The sequence below is a fragment of the Synchiropus splendidus genome, chromosome 6, assembly GCF_027744825.2.
Source record: "Synchiropus splendidus isolate RoL2022-P1 chromosome 6, RoL_Sspl_1.0, whole genome shotgun sequence".
Taxonomy (NCBI): domain Eukaryota; kingdom Metazoa; phylum Chordata; class Actinopteri; order Syngnathiformes; family Callionymidae; genus Synchiropus; species Synchiropus splendidus.
Window position 1 is genome coordinate 15248871 of NC_071339.1, and position 21330 is coordinate 15270200.

The 21330-nt window shown below is 44.1% G+C and overlaps 3 protein-coding genes across 6 annotated transcripts; 1 reads left to right on the forward strand and 2 right to left on the reverse strand.

Annotated features, from left to right (window-relative positions):
- On the reverse strand, positions 1-6380 carry dcaf12 (DDB1 and CUL4 associated factor 12). The gene is made up of 9 exons (XM_053867887.1): positions 5992-6380; positions 4864-5136; positions 4469-4747; positions 4304-4364; positions 4034-4227; positions 3735-3800; positions 2539-2701; positions 1857-2035; positions 1-1767 (listed from the first exon to the last, which is right to left on the reverse strand). The coding sequence occupies exons 1-9, from the start codon at positions 6046-6048 to the stop codon at positions 1609-1611; spliced, it is 1431 nt and encodes a 476-aa protein (XP_053723862.1). The 5' UTR covers positions 6049-6380; the 3' UTR covers positions 1-1608.
- A 620-nt stretch (positions 6381-7000) lies between these two features.
- Positions 7001-14119, reverse strand: ubap1 (ubiquitin associated protein 1). Of its 2 annotated transcripts, none has more exons than XM_053868465.1 (7): positions 13958-14119; positions 12026-12074; positions 11742-11866; positions 10004-10816; positions 9443-9601; positions 8989-9090; positions 7001-8905 (listed from the first exon to the last, which is right to left on the reverse strand). In XM_053868465.1, exons 2-7 carry the CDS (start codon positions 12063-12065, stop codon positions 8765-8767), a joined length of 1380 nt encoding a protein of 459 aa, XP_053724440.1. In that variant the 5' UTR covers positions 12066-12074; positions 13958-14119; the 3' UTR covers positions 7001-8764. The 2 variants fall into 2 exon arrangements, with proteins under 2 accessions (XP_053724440.1, XP_053724439.1); XM_053868464.1 differs by lacking the exon at positions 13958-14119 and adding an exon at positions 13305-13465.
- Positions 13515-20506, forward strand: ube2r2 (ubiquitin-conjugating enzyme E2R 2). 3 transcript variants are annotated; one of them, XM_053868468.1, is made up of 8 exons: positions 13515-13638; positions 13811-14531; positions 14858-14871; positions 15026-15208; positions 16723-16809; positions 17061-17158; positions 17602-17736; positions 17799-20506. In XM_053868468.1, the coding sequence occupies exons 4-8, from the start codon at positions 15032-15034 to the stop codon at positions 18082-18084; spliced, it is 783 nt and encodes a 260-aa protein (XP_053724443.1). In that variant the 5' UTR covers positions 13515-13638; positions 13811-14531; positions 14858-14871; positions 15026-15031; the 3' UTR covers positions 18085-20506. The 3 variants fall into 3 exon arrangements, with proteins under 3 accessions (XP_053724443.1, XP_053724441.1, XP_053724442.1); XM_053868466.1 differs by having other exon boundaries at positions 13811-14871; XM_053868467.1 differs by having other exon boundaries at positions 13811-14014; positions 14858-15208.
- The last annotated feature ends 824 nt before the right edge of the window (positions 20507-21330 follow it).

Sequence of the window (21330 nt, forward strand, 5' to 3'; positions counted from 1 at the left end):
AGGCCTGGCCACGGTTTGTCTGTTGGTGCCGGCCATCCTCACCCCTGACGCAACTTTGCCTGACCAGGTGCGCAGGGTTCCAAACCACACCAGTACGGTGATGACTCACCGGTGGTCACTTTGCAATGACGCAGCCTGAAAACAAAAGACTTGAATATACATTTTGTCTTTATTTTTTACTCTTTAAAGATTTAATAGCTTGTTTTCAGATCTTATGTTAGATCTTACATTAACATCGGATTCAGTCGTTTGTAAAAACATTCATGAGGTGTGTGTATAAAAAAAACCACATCACTGAGTTGACGTCACTTCCTCAGACATGTACATAAAAAATGTATGTAACTGTCCCTATGAATGTTACACATACATATATACACACACATATGAATATAGAAAACACACTTTGAAAGTGTTGGTTTAGTTTTTCAATTCCCAGTTTTCATTTTTTTTTTTTTTTAGGATCAGTCACCATGAAAACTGGAGAAAAATTCCATGTAGAAAAGGAAAATCCATGATCGCTCACAACTGTCTTTCACAGAAAGACAGACGACGCCAAAAAACAAAACAAAACAAAAAACAAAAAAAAAACAGCTGGCACCAACTGTGCCTCCATAAAACAAGGAGCAGCAGATCTCACTCCTTGATACTCAGAGGAAAAGCAACATCTTAAAACTATGTTCCCACAGTATCAAACCGCAGGTGCTAAAATGTTCTATGTCCTTCCTCGTGGACAGTCGAGAAGGTGGAGGCCTTTGGACGATGAGGTGCACTGTCGCGTGGAAATCAATTTACTTATCCCTCGAAGTATGCTGACAACGTATTTAATAAACCGCAGCCCAAATGAAAGCGATCGCTTAGTGACAAAGAATTAAGATGCAGTGAATGTATGAAGTGAAAAACAAGACACCCTTGGAAAAAAAACAAAAACAAATCCATATATATTAAAAAAATCACCCAAAGAGCAGGCCAAATAAATACAGAAAAAAATAGAATATAAGCAGCAGTATGCTTGATATTAAGGATTATTTTAAAGCAAACACTGCATTTAGCAATTTCTTTACATCGTCTCAGTTGGATTTGATTGAATTCTTCATTTTACTCTTCATGGAAAAATATATTTTCTTTTAGCTCCAAGTGGGGCCAGACAGACTGATGGCATAAATGTCAGGAAATATCCAAAAGTCAAACAGCTGTACAAGTCCTTCCAAATTGTTCTAGAGACGGTCTGTGACACGGACGGAGCGCAGAGAAATAGTTCCCTTAAATACACAACAAATGAATATTTAAATCGTGAGCAATAAAATCGTGTGAAATGACTTTTTTTCTTAAAATCTCTGACTTTTTAGTGGCAGACTTTGCAGCCCTTTAAACTCAAAGTTCACATCAGTGGCGCAAACTAATATTTGTAAAGTCCAAGGTGGACACAACAGAAAGAGAGATGGAGAGAATCGAGGCAGTGAAACAGTCAAGCTCCTGAGTCCATGTAGGGGCAGCACACAACAGCAGTAATGCAGTGAGCAAGGAGGACAATAGTGTGAGTGGACTTGAGAGGAACTGGTTAAAATAGAGGAGCGATCGTAACGGTGGAGGAAGGAGACGTGCGAGAAGCTAGCTCCACAGCCCCGCGTAGTTCCCGTGCAGGCCAGAACACAACGGTCCCCCCGCTACGAAGAGCTTGGTGCCGGACTCGTCGTAGCAGTGTGTGTAGACCGCGTTAGGGAACGTCTGGATGTCTGAGAAGTAACTCCTCCAGGTTTCATCATGGTTCTGAAAAGAAGGGATGTTCACAGACACGAGTTAACATTCACCAATGTGCCTATGTGAGGAGAAGTGGAGTCGTTGCAAAGCGGATTTACCAGCCAGCCTCTCCCCGTGGTGAACTTCAGAGTGCCGTCTCCTGGGTACTTCCGGTACCCCACTGTTGGATGGAATGGGTCCTCCAAGAATCTCTGGGCTCGGATATCGTAGAACAGAAGTGACCCCTGACCCGTTCCTACTGTCACAATATGTTCGTAGAAGCTGACAGAACGGATCCCTGCGAAGAGGAGACATGGAGAACTGTACTGATGTCGGGTGCTTCTGCAGCCCAATGCGTTCTTTCCTCTGGTGCACCGTTCTCATAGAAAGACAGCCAGATTCGATGACATGAAAGAGTATCAACGCCAAGTGTTCTACTCAATATTGGAACAAGAATCATGACATACTTAAATGTATATAATGATCCAATAATGATGTTTCTCTAGGGTAAGGGTTTCAATACTTGCCATCTAGACTTCCATGCCAAAATATTTATAGGTAAGTGCTTTAATAGATGGATTTGAACCAAACTGAGTGGAACGTGTATCTGACAATAGGCGAAGGAGGTTACACCTTTAATTTCAGAAACTGAAGACCAGACAAATGATATCTTTGGAAAACAGAGTGGAGAATTCCATTTTCTGTTTCTGTTCTGAACAACCAATAGAATGTTTGTCAAGATATTAAGCATCGACAACTAAATGCATCCACGCCCAGCACAGTCAAACCCCTTCGACTCACCACTTCCTCTCTCTCTGGAGCTGACAGACTTGATGTTGTGTGCTGGCTGCCGGGGATCCAGAAAGGAGACGTGGGCCTGAGAACCGACAGCATACACAGACCACTCTTGTCCGTACGCCAGACACACGTTCTCTTTGCAATGAGGCAACTTGGTCGACAGTAGCTGCGGAGAACAATCAGGAGATTCAAGCAGTCGTCCAGAGAATGATCACTGCTTTGGAATGTCAGCTCAACCCATAAGTCTAGTAAAAGTTGACACTGATCCTCATGTCGATGAACTTAATTCAAAAGGAAACTGAACAGGACCACTGAATACCGACTCAAAACCTCCCACCATGCTAGTAGGTTCTTCTAAGCACATAGATGGCTCCCTGTACTGTCATTTTTTTCCCTGATTCAAAATGAATATACATCCCTGCCACTGTTGCCACTGAGCAGCGTCCCGCAGGGTTAAGCATTTTGACAGAGAATGAGCAGAATTTTCTCAGATCCATTCTTCAACCTACTATTACGTAATACACACATGAACGTGACCGGACTAGGAGGGAACTGCATCTGTCAACAGCGACGGAAGTATCAAGGGTAAATACGATGCTTTCAGATCAGAGCCGAATACATATGAAGGACAAACATTATTATTTTTTTTTTTTTCATCTTTTATTGCTCCACCCCCTTCACAGACTGAGGGTTTGCCAGGCATCAGAATTCTGATTTATCTATCCATCAGCTCTGATGTACATAAGACATACAAAAGCCTTTCTTCCGTATTTCATCCATCTCCAAAACAACAGCCTTGTAATCCCGGGTCAGTCATGTAAGCACACTGACACAGAGCTCACTGTTTACAGTTATTCTCGCTTTATTGAACACATTTATTAATTTTATTTACCTAGTTACACATGCTCTGTACACCACTTCTACTCAGGAATTCATATGTTGAGATGAATAAAGTAAGTCTCCATAACTGCTCACAGTGAGAGGAATAACAGCAGTGGAGGTGAGACAGTACTTCCTTTCTGGTGCCCCTTTAATGAGCTCGGTTGGCATATACTGGCAAATCTCTCTCATCGTGGCTCCCGCCTTCCCAGAGTGCCATCACGTTTCAAACACCTCTGAATAAGTAGATGGCGACCCGCTTGCCTGTGATCAAACTCTAGTGTCTGCTATGACTACCTCCACAGCACAAGATAATTTACCTTGCACAAGTTGTGCTCAGCTTTCCAGAGGTGGAAATAGCCATCCAAGGACACAGCTCCCAGCTCCTGTGGGACCAATGACAAGACAGCATTTAACAGACGTTCTGGAACTGCTATTAGAAAACAACTGCATGAAAATCAGGAAAAAAAATCTGACAATATTATATAAAAAAATTATATATATATATATATATAATTTACTTCAGACACTGATCAGTCAAAAAGCATCATAATTGGAGATGAGCCGGTGTGATATTAAGCCAAAATATCATGCGTGTTCGTAACCAGGCCATTCCTACTTTGTGGTTGTTGTTGAAGGCCAGAGCACGAACTTTGCAGTTGTAAGGGTTGGTATATTCCTTTGGGATGTCTTTGAGTGCGCGGTGAGATATGTGGGCATACGCAGGCACTGACTCTTCATTTCGACTGCGCTGTGCTTGACTCAACACATCATCTGTCACCTCCCACAGACCCATGGATCCATCTCGAGAGCCTGTCCGTTTCAAACAGTGAGACATTGAGGACGGTGAACTGGCTTTGCGCAACAGCAAAGATGAATATTGGCCTACCAGACACTGCCATGCTGTCACTGATCCAAGCTATGGAGAAGATCCAGTCGTTGTGGCCGTCCTAAAACAACAACATTCTCATCTAAACATGTGAGGGCCAAAATGTTTGAAAATCTATATAATACAACCACCAGGAATCTGGTCACACCAGTAGAGCCCACTCACATCTCCAACACACACAGGGTCCAGTGTGGGCAGTTGATAGACAGCAAGACTGTTGGGATTATCTCCCCCTGTGGCGAGCAGAGACTTGGAGGGGTTGAGTTCGATGGCGTGGATGCCGCAGCCTTGATGGTCAATTCGAGAGCGAGAACTAGCTCTGTGGAGTAAATTCTGGTCTCCTCCCACTGAACTGTCCAGCGGAGCACCTTCCCCGTTACACTCCCTGTCCTTCAGCATGGGAATTCTGGTAATCTGCCCGGTGAGGACATCTGCTACAAACAGCTGCCAAGAGAAGAGCATTTTGAGCTGAGAACAAATTCTACCGACACTTTGCCCCACAAAGTTTAGTTTTGGGCTCATCTCACAAACCAACAAACACAGAGGAAGCCAAATCTCACCGTGTTACACTTCGTCCCACAGACGACCTGTTGATGGTTGAGCCACTGCGAAGCAAAGACCTTATTGAGTCGGCCGAGGGAGAACTCCCTCTCCTTGAGTATGCTGGGAAGCCTGCCAGCGGCGAAGCCTCGCATGTGCTGCTGCAACTTGGATTCATGTTGCTGCTGAGGTCTGAACTCGCGGCCTCGGAGGGCATGCACCACAGAGAGCCGGCTGGACCAACACTGGGCATGGCGTGATGAACAAGACACACGGCACCGCTTGTGTGATGCCTGACACCAGAGAAGAAATGAGTCAAACTTGAGTCTATTCATTTATTCAGTACAAAATGAATTGATGTTTACTTCAACAATGTAAGAAGCAATAGAAACTGATTTGTGTGGAATGCAACAATTATGAAGGCACGTGGTATAACGGTTATACAAACGGCATATAACCGCTCATGCGAGACATTTATAATGTATTCGTGTTGGCAATGTAAACTCCTCCGTGACAAGCTGTTTTTCGAACCAGCTGACCTTCAGTCATCTCACTGGGAATTAATAACTGGGCTTGTACTTGTGCTTTTGTTCTTGCATGTGACTTCATGCACAATAGGGTTCTGCTTCAATCGAATGAGGCTGACCACAACAGCGAAACTTCATACAGAACAACAACGACGAGAAAATGAATGCGCTACGGAGACGGTACATAAGCGAACTCTCGCGATGTTTCAAACGTCATCCCGACTCAGAGCTTGTTTTCATTCATGACCCATATTAGTTATTACCTTGTACTGGTATCTACGGCTTGTTACTAGACGACCTAGCAGTTAGTTGCCATCGCCATAAAACTTGAACGTAAATGAAGAGAAGGAGCAGCACAACAGAACAGAGCAACATAATTTGAACGAGTAGCTACTTGCTATTAGCTTTGAGCCAGACGGACGTTAGCGGACGTTGTAGAGATCCATGTACACAACATCAAATGACAATCGGTCGGTTCTTGATGGTTTGTCACTGAATACTGGTTCGCTGTCAGCTGTGAAATCACTTCACCCGAATAGTAATCGCCAAGGGTTCCCAGCCAGTTAGCATGCTAGCCAGTTAGCTTGGTTAAGCAGTTAGATCCCACCGGTTTCCGCCTACCTGTTGTTGGTCCTTGAGCTCTCCGGCCTTCCTTTTCCTGCTAACTGTTCTCGCCATAGTCAGACACACACAGTTCCCTCACCCACATGGAGGGTAGCAGCGACTCTGGGTACTGGATCATATAATGGCGATAATCGGTGTTATTCCTCGGCCCTGTCGAGCGGTGCCCGAAGCCCAGCAAGGGCGATCACATACAGGAGAGGCAGGCTCGTTGATCGACGCTCAGCTTTGCTCGTCGGCCTGTTTCCTAAGGTCGGAAACTGTCGTCGCCGCCGCACTAAACCCCATCCAGAGAGAGGCGACGTTCACTACAGCGACAATCTCACTCGTTTTTGTACCCGAGTGGCGTCAGCAGCGGCGGAAGCGTTGAACGACTGCGCCTGCGCATTCAAATAAAACATCAACAACAAGGTCGTTCGGGAACGCGAACGTGAGACGTGCGCGTTCACGTGTATCGCATGACTCAATTGATAAAGCTCGCGCACTATATTTACCAAAAACTGATCCATGACCCAATATGACAAAGTAGAAATTAACACCGGACATTAATAATCGTTCTAAACCGCATGTTAACTTCAGCGAACCTTTATTATTATTATTACTAACAACAGGGTAATATTTAAAAGCGCCGCAAAAGAACGTATGGAACCGATCATTTTAAAACGATGGCGACTGTTTGACCATTTTACTTATCTATAAATTACGTAATTACTCATGAACACCGACCACAGTGACCTCAGATCGTGAGAACATGATGGGCCCTAAAAACTATTCAGATGAAGTGGTCAGCACTGCAGTTTGACCACTACATGTCAATAGTTTTTCATCATGTTCCCACTATCTGCTGACCAGGTCGGGTGAGAACTTTCTAGCCAGCATAGGCAACACCCGCAGCGACAATCGGGTTTGTTTTGTCTTATTATAGAACGGAGAATGAAAAGACAAAAAAAAACCAAGGGTCACCATTGTCGACCGGACATCCAACAATGCCCATTTCAAATGAAACGTGCGACACAAAGTCTGTCACAGTCACGAGTCTCACCATTGGAAAAGATGAGAGCACATTTAATCACGAGGAATCCTCAAGTCATGAAAAGAGAAAACATCCTGTAAGTCACATTTCAGGAAGCTGGAAAGAAAGCGAGAGCACACCTACATCCAGCTATTAGCAGTCAGTGATCCCCTTGTTTTGTGAGATATCACCACAACATCAATGGTTGTTTTCTAACCTTGTGCAACAAAGGTGTGACCAAAAATAAAAGTAGGACCAGGTGAGCTGAACTAACATCTCATCTGTTTAAGGTTGCAGGTTTTATGATGTACAACAAGAGTGCATTTCGTAATCTGTATACAGAGAGATCAGTACACAGAGCTATCTCATACAGATATACACAACAGACAAACTGGACTCCAGACTGCCATTGTTTACTCACTCAATCAAAGAAACAAGTGCTGCTATGTAGGCATAAATGCAACAGGTTTAATCATATTGAGTTTTGTCTCACAAGTCTAAAACACATCTTTGATAACAACAAAAATAATCAATTTCTCCTCAGAGTTAGGCACTGAAAACCTGATCACATGGGTAGAACAAATTTGGAAGAAATACAATTATAGTTTCATCGGAAATAATAAGGTTTTGTGTCAGCGCTGCCCTTTAAATGAACTTTAAAATAGTACACCTTTAGTTGGTGCATTTAGACAACCTCCAAAAGAAAAGCACATTATTTTGGACCTTCTCTGTAACAACTGAGTTGGGGAGATGTGTTATGACAAGATCATAGAAAGAATAATATTATTTAAAGTGGAATTCAAAGAATACAGTAAAAGCAACCAACCCGAGCTACTGTATTTTGGTAAATCCAGCAAAAAGAGGACCACCATCTTGGAAAATTGTGACAAAATCTGGAGCTCAAAAGTGCCATTCGAACAATCACGTAAAACAAAACATCTCTATTGCACTGTAATGTGGCTCATTTACCCATTCACACATCAAACTTCCAGTCTATATTTGTATCATATCATACAAATGCCATCTTTTGAATCAGAATGAAAAGATAAAAGTCAATTGCTAGCTCACTTTGTGATCATTTTAAGATTTTACTGCAGGGGACACCGAGCCTCCAAAGAAAAGGGTCGTTCAGTGCAGAAAAACAAAACAGCAGAGTGTTCAGAGTTAGAATGACAAAGAAGATAAAACAATACCTTTTGAGAAAGTTAAAAGTGCTGTGTTAGACAGAAACAGACATGAACAAAAGCTTACACCAGAGGAGGTCCAGGGCACTTCTTGAGTCAGGCCTCCACTGTCTATCTGTGCCTCTCTGATCCGACTCGAAATGTTTCTTTGGGAAGGCCCACTATCCCTTACAACAGACTCGTCCAGCTCTTTGAAAAATTGGAAGATGGCAGCAAAGTCAATACATTTAAGAAAGCTGAAAGAGTTCACCACTCACACCCGCAGCTTGAACATGGGCCGAGTGCACTCCTGAGAACCTTCTGCAAACCCTGGGCGCCTAGCAGCAGGATTTATTTGAGGGAAAACAGAACGCCCTCGCAGAGAATCATTACACGTGGATGCCCTTTGATCTTGGCACACACTCTTAAATGTAAGAGATGCCAGCACAGTGTGTTGAAGCGCAGAGAAACAGAACCTTCTCCAAGTTGATCCCTCCACTGCTGAGGCAGGGGCTTTGTGTGACAGGGTGGGCAGAAAGAAATGGTGGCAGCGAGAGGTTTGCCTTAAATCAGGCTTGAGTCAGCAGGTCACTCTGGTTCAACTAGTGGCAGCACGAGCCATCAGGTCCTCAAGAGCCTTGTCCTGATCATTGTTATGGACCAACAGCACCTCCTTGATGGCCTCACGCTCAAATCCCATCTCCCCAAATCTTGACATTAACTCAAGGAACTGCAATGCCTGAAGGAGACGAAACCATCATTAGAGAGGATGTGAGTTGACTAGAGAATGTGGTTCGGTGGTCCGACCCGAAGCCTACAAACCTTCTCTTCTGAGCACTGGTACATCTCTAAACATTCTTCCACTGCACTTGCATCAAATCCCCGCTCACAAAGCCGACCGTGGACAAACAGATAGTCCAGTACCTTTAAAAACACAAGTACATGTTTATTACCTGCAAATTAAGTGTAAAACAGTAGGTCAGGTTCTCAGGTTCTACTGAGGTGTCAATGGGACTGGGCCGGGTTTGATGCACGGCTTATGATACAATATCTATACAATCTGCCTCATTTACTTCCAAAACTCGTTTAAAAAAAAAAAAAACAATTGTATCACTGCATGTTAATAATCAGAGAGCGACAGGAGTCAAATATTTTTATTTTACTTCAATGTCTTTATTTCCTGATAAACAGTGTAATCTACTGGTGCTCCTTCACGCTGCGTCACAAGCTGCTAGGAATCCAAATTCCTGCGCACTGGTATGAATGGATGTCGCACCTGCTCCACGTTCTGCCCTTGTCTCTGCATGGCTCGCAGCACACCCTCATACGAGTAGCCCATGCCCACAAGAGTCTCCGCACACTGACGCTCACTGGGGGTCATGCTGAGCAGGGCGCCCCCACATGGAAGGCCTGCAGATCCCGACCCTGGATTGACCTGTCACAGTAACACAATAGATTGGAAAAGGAAAGCATCAGTAAGGGTCCCAGATTAAAATGCTTTCAAACACAACCGCCTTGATTTTAAGATCTCAAACCTGAACACAGTGACTTTGGGTTCCACAGAAACTTCACAGAAAAGTTTCACAGAAACTTTGTTCAGCCTGTAGCTTTATCAAAATTCAACTTTCGTAAGTGTAGGACACAAAATTTTAAACATGCAGCCAGTTGGCCAAATTGGCAGTGTGTGTAATCTATAAACTAATGATTGACAGTGCAATGCCAGATTTCCTGCAGCAAGATTATGTTAAGGGTTAAAATATTCAAAACAAATATCAACATGCAGCAGGAGGAGAGCCTCCCATTCTTTACCAAAGAGACAGAGTGATGCCACGCTAACCTGTTTGGGCGCCACACTCTTGCTGGGAGGTTCAGAGGCGACGATAACTGGGGCGTTGCTTATCGTCAACGGGCTGCCGTTGCGCATGTTCGGTCTAGTAGGTGGATGAGTGGGTTGAGGGAGCTGACAATATCTTCCTGGAACTGGGTCAACAGAGTCAGAAAGTTTTGGAAAAGAAAGAGAGCGAATGTTGCAGGGTCGATCGTCAGAATCGAACCCTCCTCTCGCTGGGTGTCCAACTCTGTCCATGTCCAGAAAGGTGATCACACCGTTGGGCTTGTGGGACATGCCAGGCTTTACTGAGAGGCTGGTGTTGGTGCAGGGTGGAGTTGGGCTGCTTCCACGCGAAGACGCCGACGCTAGCTGACTGACTTCTGGTGGGGACACCGAGGGAGGAGGCTGTGGCTGACTCTGAAGAATGTTTTTCAGCTCCTCCTTATCGTCCAAAGTTTTGAGCTCCAGTTTGTCAAAGGGGTCCTCTTCACGCTCAAAGTCAGCTAAATTGAGGCTGTGCAGCTGAGGAGTGCTAGGTTGGATTTTCCGGGGACCGAGGCTAGGAGCGGGCAGTGGGGTGAGGATTGCGTTATGGCTCAGTCCAGCAAGAACTGGGTTCATGGCTGGAGGTGGCGGGTCCTCAGCTGACGGCCTTGAAGATGTCCCATCTCCGCCATTACTGTCCTGAGCCTTCGTCAAAGACTCCCTGTTCTCGGCCTCCTGTTTCGCTGCGGCCTCCTCTGCTCTGGCTTCTGCTGCTCTGGCCTCAGCCAGCTCAACCGCCCTGCGCAAGCTCTGCTTTTCCAGAGAAAAGTCATACTGTGGAGAGCATAAATGAGATGCCATCAGGTGGGACCTTAAGAATCTACGTAAAACACCTCAAGATTACAAAATTGGCACATGATAGATTTGCCTGTTTAACTGGCATCACATGAGACTAATGTAACGTTAAAGTGCTGGGGACACATTCTTGAAACTCATTAGTATGTTTTGAGAAACAAAAAAATGCTATGTCTGGGTGCTTTGTAGCGGCAGTTTCATTTTGAGATTCAATTCCTGTCGGACAAATATTAAGACTGCAAATAATAGTCAGACTGGAACCCAAAAATACATATAACGTACAAATACGTGAATTAAGAGTTTTCCCAGAGCATCAAATGTGGGGGAGAAAAGGTCGAACGAGGCTCCAGTGTATTTAAATGATGTTTAGCGAGACACTAGAACAGTCTTCCAGCTTCTCAAGTGTATTATTACCATCATTAAATCAGTAAAGTATATGATTTTGAGACAACACTAAAAGCAACTGTTTTTAGAGCACACATTCACAACGCGATTCAAGTGTTTAAAGGAGACGATTCTCCGCTCAGCATGGTTTCCGAGCCCTTCTGACGTGACAGTGAGCCGAGCACACAGCCTTCTGCCACTGACGTTGCAACATGACCCGGGGTTTACCAGTCACTGTGCCATTTTAAAATAGAGGTTTTAAAAAGAAAACAATCTGTGTAACCTTTAACCACACAGACATACAAATTTTCAGTATAACGCAAAATTAAAAGCAGCTTTTTAAGTTGCTGAATGGAGCTGTAGGATCACATGACCCCATACATTATTACTAACACCTAATCAATTCACGGAAAACAACAGTTCGGTTTTACATTTCATTATTGATGTTTCAGTTCACCATGGCAGATTGCAAAACTCCAGCACAGTCTGAACAGCGGCGACAGGACAGATTACTTCTCACCTGTGTGTCCAACAACAAAGAGCCGCAGTCAGGCAGACAAAAGCCGACAGGAAGCCCCACTTTGGCTGGGCAGCGGAACTTGTCATTGATCTTGAAAGGAACATCCTCAAGGTAGCTGATGGGCCCTGTGTGAAGAAAATATCACAATAACAAAACATCTCAAGACTGTCAATTCAACTGGTTAAAAAGTAATGAGTAACTCAACCAGGGTCGAGGCTAACACAGACATCATCATCAAATTATTATTATTAAGTATTCATAAAGGGGTAACCAACATGACTTACCATTGTTATATGCATCAGATCCTGACTTCCTCGCAGCCATTTAGAGACTCTAAAGAGCAATGCAACAGTAATTAGAACAAAGACGATCAGTGGGAAACTTCATAGCTACAATAGCTGAATATACACGATTGTTCACTGTTGTTTAATCTTTGCCGCATCAGTCACAGAATTGGGTCATGCCACGCAACGCATGACCAACACAGAGGAGTTAGTGTTCTGCAGAAATGATCTTTGAGTGGGGGAAGGCTTTCTTTCAGTGCCCCTGTGAATAGATTCTTCGATCAACAAGAAATACTGTGGACAATTTCTCACTTGGATAGGGCAGAATAGTGACTACAGAGTTGTAGAATGAACCAATAATCAGAAAATAATGAGGAACTTCATCTTATGAACGGAAGTTTGTGGTTTCCAGAAGTCTATGTCTGTAAATATGTGTTATTAACACAGTACTTCCTTCACCAGATTAGGTTTATTATGGCAGAAAAGGTCATTAAGTAGTCCAAAGTACACTGTATTATTATTTTTCTAGTTCGTGGCTCATATCCAATATCCTTTTGCACAAGGAGTAGATTAGAATTGTAAAATGATACAACACAATTCAAACAATTATCAGGTAAATCTTATAAACCGTTGTTTCCAGGTTAATGTCAACGGTCTCAATCCAGTTTCAGATTCAGGTTTCAGACGTGTGACACGACTGAGATCCATCACGAATCCCATGGCTATGAAGTGAAAAAACAGGGAGACGAGTACGTTTTTTTTTAAGATATATGACATATGTTTCATTAGTATTGCACGTACTGGAGTGACGCGTCATGAACGTTAACCCAAGTCCCAACCAAAACAACTCACAGCTAGCCGGGCTAACTAGCTAGCTAGCTAGCTAGCTACTTTCCTATATTAATATGACAGCACAGGAATTAAGCATGTCGTTTTCGCGTCATAAAAAGAAATAAAAATTGACACACAACGGCGATGATAGCTCTGACTGAACCAAGTTGAGGAATAAAAGTTATAATAGTGTAATAGCAACAAGCTAAGCAAAAGCCGCCTATCAGTAGCTTCACAAAACTGAACAATCCTCTCATATGCGGAGAAACAACAATCACCCAAGAGCATGTAAGACAACCGACTGTTCTAAACGATGAGGATTTGAGACGTACGCCAGAAAAACTGCAGTTGTTAAGTGTTTTTGACACCAGGCTTGACCAGTGGCCCGATACACCGCTGCCACCGCCCCGACACACCGACCGGGCCGAGAACAAGCAACTCTCCTCACCGAGATCCGCTCCGTACTGCTCCGGCAAAATGATAACCACGTCTCGTACAGCCGTTGCCCGTCTTCCAACAGAAAACAATGACTTTTATTTACACTGAAACCCCTTTCCTGCTTCGGCGTGGAACGCCATCTTGAGTTTATAAGGCTCCACTGGTTCCTATATGACGTCACCGCCACCTTACGTCAACGTCGTCTACTTCCAGGTCTGACAAACCAACGCTCACATATATCAACATATAGTTTGAATTATTTTGTGCCTTTGAAAATATAGAAACAGAAAAAAGCGCTTGAATAATTAAATATTGAGGACAAAATGGGCGGACGATTATTTAGGGTAAGTATCCTACATATACAATAATAATAATTAAAAATATATATTATTTTAATAATAAAACTTAACCAAAACAAGAATTGATTGGTGGCGCAAAATGCTATCAATCCGAATTAATGAATTTTAAACAGCATTAAAAACGTAATATATTGACGCCGCTGTATGTGTTCAATAGTATTGTCAACATCAACTGGATCAGGAAGCTCCCGACAACCGACGCTGATGAAGACTTGATCAAAAACTTCGTTGATATCGGTGGACATTATCGATCAAGATCAAACTGTTGGACTTGGTGGAGAAGATTTGGAAACCCAGTTCCTACCTGGACCAAGTGACGCAGGCGCGCTCCAACATTTTTGCGTCTATGACTGGACTCCAGGTGAGAGGAGTATCAAGCTCCACACCGGGCCCGCTCCGAGTTTGTTCTGTAAATAGTCGCCATGGGTTATATGTGCAGTTGATCTGAGCGACATGGACATAAATAGACATGGTCGCGCATGTCAAACAAAGGCGTTTGATCAAAGTAGATAAAGAGGAATTAAAGGTGACGGCTGGAGCAGGGAGGCAGACATGCCCAGGTGTCCTCTTTAACTTCCGTAACATACACACAAGGCTGGGAATTCAAGTGTAACGTTTGTGACTGTCTTGAACGTTTGGCATGTTTATGCTCGTGGGTTAGCGTCGGGGGCGCGCACGCAAGCACGTCAGCTACGTTCCCCACCACGCGCAGCGATAGCCGGAAGCATCGATGGGAGGAAAATAAAAATCGATCAAAACCTCTGTAGATCGTGAGTGTGGACCGCTCTCTGGACCGTGGGCTCTGGTTTGGCGCCTTCAGCACTGCCGCGGGGCCGACAGCAAGCAGGGGAGCCGCCACATTCGGACCAAGTTGCTCGGTAAGGGGGGTTTTAGCTGACGTGTGGAGAAGTTGAGACTGCAGATCAACAAACATAAACAAGCTGGGATCAGCTGCCCGAACCGAACCCGCGGCGCAGACACGTCAAGTGTCCCCGTTTGAGTCCAGGAAAGAGCCAGAGGAGACGTGGACTTTCCAGAGGCTGTCTGTAGCTCCATGTCAACTGTCAACAGTGGAACACAAAGAATTTGGAAACGACGAGGATCAGCCGTAGACAGCTCTGCTCCTGTCTCACAGTGTCAACACCAGGCCAGGCAACCATGGACCAGCAATAGGCGCTCATCTGTTCTTCATTCCTATTTGCAGTGCGAGAAACCGAGGTAAACACGCCATTAACTGGGATTGTTCGAGGAAAAGGCCTGCCAACTCTCCACTCACTGCGTGTCTCCAGTCATATGATGAGCACTTACTTTTGATTTTGAAGTAGCCACTGCTGGATTTCAAGTGTTGCTGACCTCTGGCCTTTGGTGTCAGATTGACATGGCCCACCAGGCGACCCCGAGCTCCCAGAAGGCCCTGATGATGGAGTGGAAGTCTCTGCAGGAGCAACCGGTGGAGGGCTTCCGCATCACACTGGTGGAGGAGTCGGACCTCTACAACTGGGAGGTGGCCATCTTTGGTCCTCCGAACACCTTGTACGAGGGCGGTTACTTCAAGGTGAGCTAGGATTTGTTCTGTGTGCTCTCCATCAAAGACCGTCCTGGTTGCAGCACAGACAGAACTGAGCTGATGTTATTCAACAAGATTTGAAGTGTTTATTACTGTGTATATAAAAGAAGCGTGTTTCCTATTCCACGGAATGATTCATAGAAAAATGAATATACCATGCAAATACTGTGCAAAATATAGTAATGGAAAACTGGGTGAAAAAACGAGAAAAGTGTGCGTTACATTTAATGTCCTTGAGGTCTGAGTGTTGGATGGGACACTAGTGAACCGCCGGCAGAAGGGAAGAACAGTCCATCTACATGCACTCTGTCCATGTTACTCAAGCCCAAGGCTCGTGGGCCAGGTCCGGCCCGCCAAGTCATTTCATGTGGCCTGTGAGAGTTTTATATTCAAACAGTTGGTGCACAAGCAAATAAAGTAATAACTTAAAGTGCATGTTGATATCATGACGGACAACGAGCGTGGTGTTTCAAGTTTTGCCGTCTGAGTAATTGTTTTGTTGCTGTCTGGGAGATTATAACTTGCTGTTGAGAACCATTTTAGGGGAATGAAATTGTTCTAGTTTTTGCACAGCAGGATCAAATTGAGTGGTCGAGTAGAACCTTTTTATATCTTTACAATAGTCCTCACGATAGTATCCACCTCAGCAACGTGTGAAAGCTGAAACCAAAACAAAGCTAGAGGAGTCTGGAGGACTTCCACTCATGATCGTAGTTTTAACATACCTCGGTAAGGATGGTGGTAGTCTCTCAGAGTCAGCTTGTTTATTAGCGTGAGCCATGCAGATTCAGGAGAGTTGTCTGACTAGGATCAGATCAACACAAGTTCAAGTTAGTCTGTCTTTCATGTTGATATGTGGTGCATTATTTGCATTGAAGTCATATTAAGCCTCTCACCCAAAACGTGACCTTCCAAAACAAATGACTGACCGTAACCAGGACTTTTAACCAAACTTAAACCCAATTCCAATGACCAAGTTATTTTGAAACAACATACGACATAATGGATCTAGCTGGGCAAGTTGATAGAAACAGGTTGTCATGTGTACAGCGTCGATCCTGAACATGACAGTGTCATCATATTACCGATGATGTCGCCTGAAGTAGCCAACCTTCCACTTCTGCTGACACAGCGTAACAAATTGAATGGCAAAGTTTGATGCTACTTTTGAGTGTTTGTTTGATCATTTGCACAGAATCTTGTCACAACACGTGTGTGGTTTCGGCTGGTTTAGTAATGATATCTTATCTCACTGAGAGCTCTCTGGCGCACACTCGCACACACACACACCTTTCACCAGGCAGGTCTTGCAGAAACTTTGGGGCGTTTCAAACCTGGGGTTTGTTGTCATCGTACCAGAAAAACAAAATGCATTTTATCATTGTCAAAACAGATAGAAACGGAAAAATACTTTTATTTTTGAAATGCATTCCCAAATGTGATAATGATAACACATTTTAAATTGTATTCGAGTCACATGCTCTAATCCTAATCTCTTGCAGGCTCACATCAAATTCCCTGTCGATTATCCGTACTCTCCACCATCCTTCCGCTTCCTCACCAAGATGTGGCACCCCAACATCTACGAGGTAACGTCTGTGTTTCTATTTCATTACAAAGCTTGAGAGGCGACCAGCCATTTGGGCTTTTACCAGTGCATCTGTGGCTGTGTTCTGGCAACAGTGTCACACATACGGCATGAGAAGCTTCTGGAAGTTGTGCAGGTCCCATATTTGTAGTAAATAATGAGACTTGTGGATGGCTGCACTTTCAGTTGTCTCCTCTAGAAATGTATACTCTCATGTTGAAAATGAGAGTCCCTCTATTGTCTCCCTTCTAGAACGGAGATGTTTGCATCTCCATCCTTCACCCTCCAGTGGACGACCCCCAGAGTGGAGAACTCCCCTCTGAGAGATGGAACCCCACCCAGAATGTCAGGTCAGTCTGTCAGCATGGGCAGCCTCATGACCTGGTGACTGTTGGTGCAGAGTGAAAGAAAAATGGTTGCTGTATAAAGAACAGGCCTGTAGCGTGTAGCATGTATGAAGCCAATGCGTTTTGGTACAGACCTGTTGGGTATGGTGCACCACTGCACTGGGCAGTGGGTTGAAAAAAAGAAGGAAGAACAAGGAAGAGGCCGGCAGTTCAATGTGGGATCTCGTTTTTTTAGACAGCTTTAGTGATCATCATTTTTTATATTACTTTTAATGCATAACTTGAATCTCCACTGTTTGAGTTATTTGTTTGTCAGAACAATGTTAAACATTGTTGCGAACCGTTACAGGCCGAGTGCTAAGCAATAGCTGCGACATAGAATCTTAATGTTTTTGCTGAATTCAGTCTTTCACTCAATCTGTGACTATTTTTGAAACATGTTTCAGGACAATCCTGCTCAGCGTCATCTCTCTCCTGAACGAACCCAACACTTTCTCTCCCGCTAACGTGGACGCCTCCGTCATGTTCCGGAAGTGGAGGGACAGCAAAGGGAAGGACAAGGAATACGCCGAGATCATCAGGTAGAGCGGCGGCGAGCACGTCGGGACGCAGGACGACACTCAGATGTCTCGCTCCTCCGCAGGAAACAGGTGCTGTCGACGGCCGCCGAGGCCGATCGCGACGGCGTCAAAGTGCCGACCACGTTGGCGGAGTACTGCATCCAGACCCGGGTCCCCTCTCAGGACAACAGCACGGACCTCCTCTACGATGACATTTACGATGACGACATGGAGGAGGAGGAGGACGAGGATGAGGAGAGCGAGATGGAGTCGATAGGTGAGGCGGGTGCCATCAGTCACCTGGAGCAAGGCGGGACGTCCAGCAGACATTACGACAACCAGGACGACTCGGGCAACGAAGACTCGTGATGAGTCTTGCAACTTGATGCCAACTCCCCTCCGTCCCTCCATCATCCCCTTCCTCTTTTTCTGTTACAAGGTTTGTGTTTGTCAGTGCACATGGGGTCACACATCGACTGCCAAAACTTTTCATCATCTATTAAACCGTTTGTGAAGTCCGTTAGACCCGGGTTGCTCCGGGAGTCACATTTCGATGTTTTCACCTGTTGCCTTAATTACAGCTTGCACTCTGTCCTGCACAAATGACTTCACAAGCTAGGGAAACTCAAATATTTGGTCATCTGGAGGAGCCTCTCCGCTTGGTTCTTGGCCGGAATATCAGAAGCATTTTGTCTCTCTGTGGATTTAATTGTGTTCCAAACACCTCACCCACACACTGACCTCTGTTACGTACGGCAGGTTCTCAGTCGAATAAATCCAATCACAACACGCTCCTTCCTCTTTCCCTTCTGCAGCAGAATGGCTTGATTCAGACTAAATTGACAGCAGATACACAGATGTCACATTCACACACACAAAAAAGGGTTCATTCTCCAGGAGCCTATTTTAAATGCAGAAAATATGTTTCAATATTTCCCTCTAAAGCACAAGCAAGTATTGAGAGAGAGACATTATATGCTAAAGATGGATTTGTTTTAGATTCAACTCAGTAGGGTTCAAAGGTCATATCCAGCTTGTGGCAAGTAAACTGGCGCCCTTTGGATGCTCTGATTTCCTCCCGTCCTACAGGGCAAAACATGGAACCTTAAAAACGATAGGTGTGTTTGTCCCTGACTCCTATTTCCACACAGAGGGGCGAGATCACAATCTGATCACCTTCAGATGTCATTGAAGATCCAATCGGGATTAGTCCTGTTTGCTGATCCTGATTGGATCAGAGAGAAACGCTTGCTGTGATGAGGTCAGACTCCTGAACGAAACACCTGAGAGTTAACATGATGAGGCGACATCAAAACATTTGATAACTCTGAATTGCTAATGTGTTGCGTTCACTGTCTGCAGTGGAGTAGGAATTGTTGAGGTTTTCCATTTCGAGGCCACGCTGGTCCCCTGTGGCCCACAGGCCTCCACTTGAACAAACCTGTCGTCACTATCAGGCCGTTTTTGAAAGCACTTTCTTGAGCGTGACGTCGACATGTTAGAGTTGGGTTGGGAAAATTGAAATCTGGTGCCGGATGTTTGCCTCGTAAACCTCAGGGCCTCGACACAGATTGGTGGGTCAGAGCAGAAATATTTGCATCCTTTTCGTGTTAACAAAATAAAGTGCAGCTGTGGGATCGCTTGTGGAAAGGATATCAACATTTGCGGAATCTTGTCCAATCGATTTCCCCAGCCAGGACACAACCGCAGCTGTATGACACGCTTGCTGTTGAATCACACGGATTGCGGTCCGAGTCTTCACTTTTGATATTTACTGGAAAAGCAGAGTGATTCTGACAGACAAACCTTTTGAACAGTCAGAGCTGCTTGTACAGCTGGCTGGAAAAAACACGCCTCTGAGCCATGGACCCAAGATGGACATCAAGCCACGGGCGAGGTTTTAAACTCTGTGCTGTCAGACTTTCAAGAACTCTACAGGAGGAAAAAATTGCAGAGGGGCAACGTTCCTCAAATGGATTTCCAGGGACAAAAATCTGCTGTGTTTTTAGGGCTTTTCACATGTCACTATGTAGAACATTAGATCATTGTAACTCATTTAATCGTGTGTATCTCTGGATGGTGCTCCAACGAGCAGCTCTTTATTTTGGACAATGTGTTAAAATTGTATCATTGGAAGGGTGAAATAGCAAATATAAGATGGTCTTAAACACATCGCTCATGCAATGAATCGGAAAACCAACATATATTCTTCCTTTTTCACCGTGGGTCCTCCACCTTCACCATCATCGTTCATCATCATGAACCTCATCTTGATCATTCTTGGTCCAACTCTTGGTCTCTCCTCCCCACGCATCCAAACCATCTGTCCTCCCAAACTTCTCCCCTATGATAGACTCATTTCTGATCTTCTCCTTTCTCTCAATGACAACCTCAGTATCTTCATCTCTGAATCGCCTGACCCTCTGCACATCATGGCAGTGACCACTACTGTCCTGTGAAGCTGCTGCTCTGACGCCTCAGTCGTCTTTACCCTGCTGCACTCTGCTCTTCACCTCTTTCACCTCTGTCCAACACTCTGATGATTGACCCCAAAATAAACCCCCAAATTTCCTCCATGAATCCATTAGAATCTGTGATGTGACTTGTGTCAATCTTCCACACTTCATCACTGATGCTGTTCTTGGTTTCTTCTTTACGTTTGTGAGGATGCTCGCGTTATCATTGATACGCTTGTTTGTTCAATAGCTTTAAAATCTTTCATCTACGACCATCATTTTTGGAAGGTGATAAGCAGACTCGTACAGATATTGTGTTTCAAATAAAACCATAAACGATCGCTTCTTAGTTTGTTTCTTTTTTCCGTTGAGCCTAATTTGTTTTTGTCTCCACCTCTCAGCGGCGTGAAGCAACCACATCTTATTTATGCCCAAGCAGTTCTATTTTTATTCTGGAGGAAATATGAGCTCTTCTGCTAGTACAGTATCTAATTTCTCTAACTGTTGCAGACCCAGTATTGCTTAAATAATGAACAATACATGGACCACCAAACCTGCCTCTTCTTGCCTTTGTACAGACCGGTCAATGAATGTAGATGAAAAACAGCCTTAATATAACAATGTGGAAAAAGTATATATATATAAATTTTATGTTCCATTTCAGTCTCATTAGCTGGTTAGAGACCAAAAATGATTTTTCTTTTTAAACTTTCAGGTGTTACAGTGTACATATTTTTTTGTTTCAATCATTTCAAATATGATATATTTTCAATTATAATAATTTATTTTCATTCCATTTTATTAGCGTTTGGTTTTGTGTGCCTCAATTTGAAAGTTAATCTAAAAATATATTTTTTTTCATTTGTAAACATACATTTTATTAATATTTTATAAACCCAAGTACAAATTCTGTTTAAAACGTTTTATAATAAAAAAAAAATACTATACTTTATTTCTCTGAAACCTCATGGATTGAACAGAATTGTAGCCCCATCCATGCGATCTTTGCTGCTCATTTCAGCGGTTCCTTAATGTGTTGACATTTTAAATGTATATTTTATTGCCACACCTCATTTAATCTTGAGCGACAGCCCTTGTTACTGAAATGACAAAGAGCAACAATTTGACTATGACCACCAGGGGGCGATGGCGCCACATG

What these genes read in the sequence shown, in the direction of transcription:
- dcaf12 (XM_053867887.1), bottom strand. Translation starts at nt 6,048, where the DNA reads ATGGCGAGAACAGTTAGCAGGAAAAGGAAGGCCGGAGAGCTCAAGGAC. An exon ending in GTGGGACGAAGTGTAACACG is followed by an intron (nt 4,748 to 4,863) that starts GTGAGATTTGGC and finishes TTCTCTTGGCAG; the next exon opens with CTGTTTGTAGCAGATGTCCT. An exon ending in ACCCTGTGTGTGTTGGAGAT is followed by an intron (nt 4,365 to 4,468) that starts GTGAGTGGGCTC and finishes TTGTTGTTTTAG; the next exon opens with GACGGCCACAACGACTGGAT.
- ube2r2 (XM_053868466.1), top strand. Translation starts at nt 15,032, where the DNA reads ATGGCCCACCAGGCGACCCCGAGCTCCCAGAAGGCCCTGATGATGGAG. An exon ending in ACGAGGGCGGTTACTTCAAG is followed by an intron (nt 15,209 to 16,722) that starts GTGAGCTAGGAT and finishes AATCTCTTGCAG; the next exon opens with GCTCACATCAAATTCCCTGT. An exon ending in GGCACCCCAACATCTACGAG is followed by an intron (nt 16,810 to 17,060) that starts GTAACGTCTGTG and finishes TCTCCCTTCTAG; the next exon opens with AACGGAGATGTTTGCATCTC.
- ubap1 (XM_053868465.1), bottom strand. Translation starts at nt 12,065, where the DNA reads ATGGCTGCGAGGAAGTCAGGATCTGATGCATATAACAATG. An exon ending in CTTTGTTGTTGGACACACAG is followed by an intron (nt 10,817 to 11,741) that starts GTGAGAAGTAAT and finishes TGCTCTCCACAG; the next exon opens with TATGACTTTTCTCTGGAAAA. An exon ending in AGAGTGTGGCGCCCAAACAG is followed by an intron (nt 9,602 to 10,003) that starts GTTAGCGTGGCA and finishes TTACTGTGACAG; the next exon opens with GTCAATCCAGGGTCGGGATC.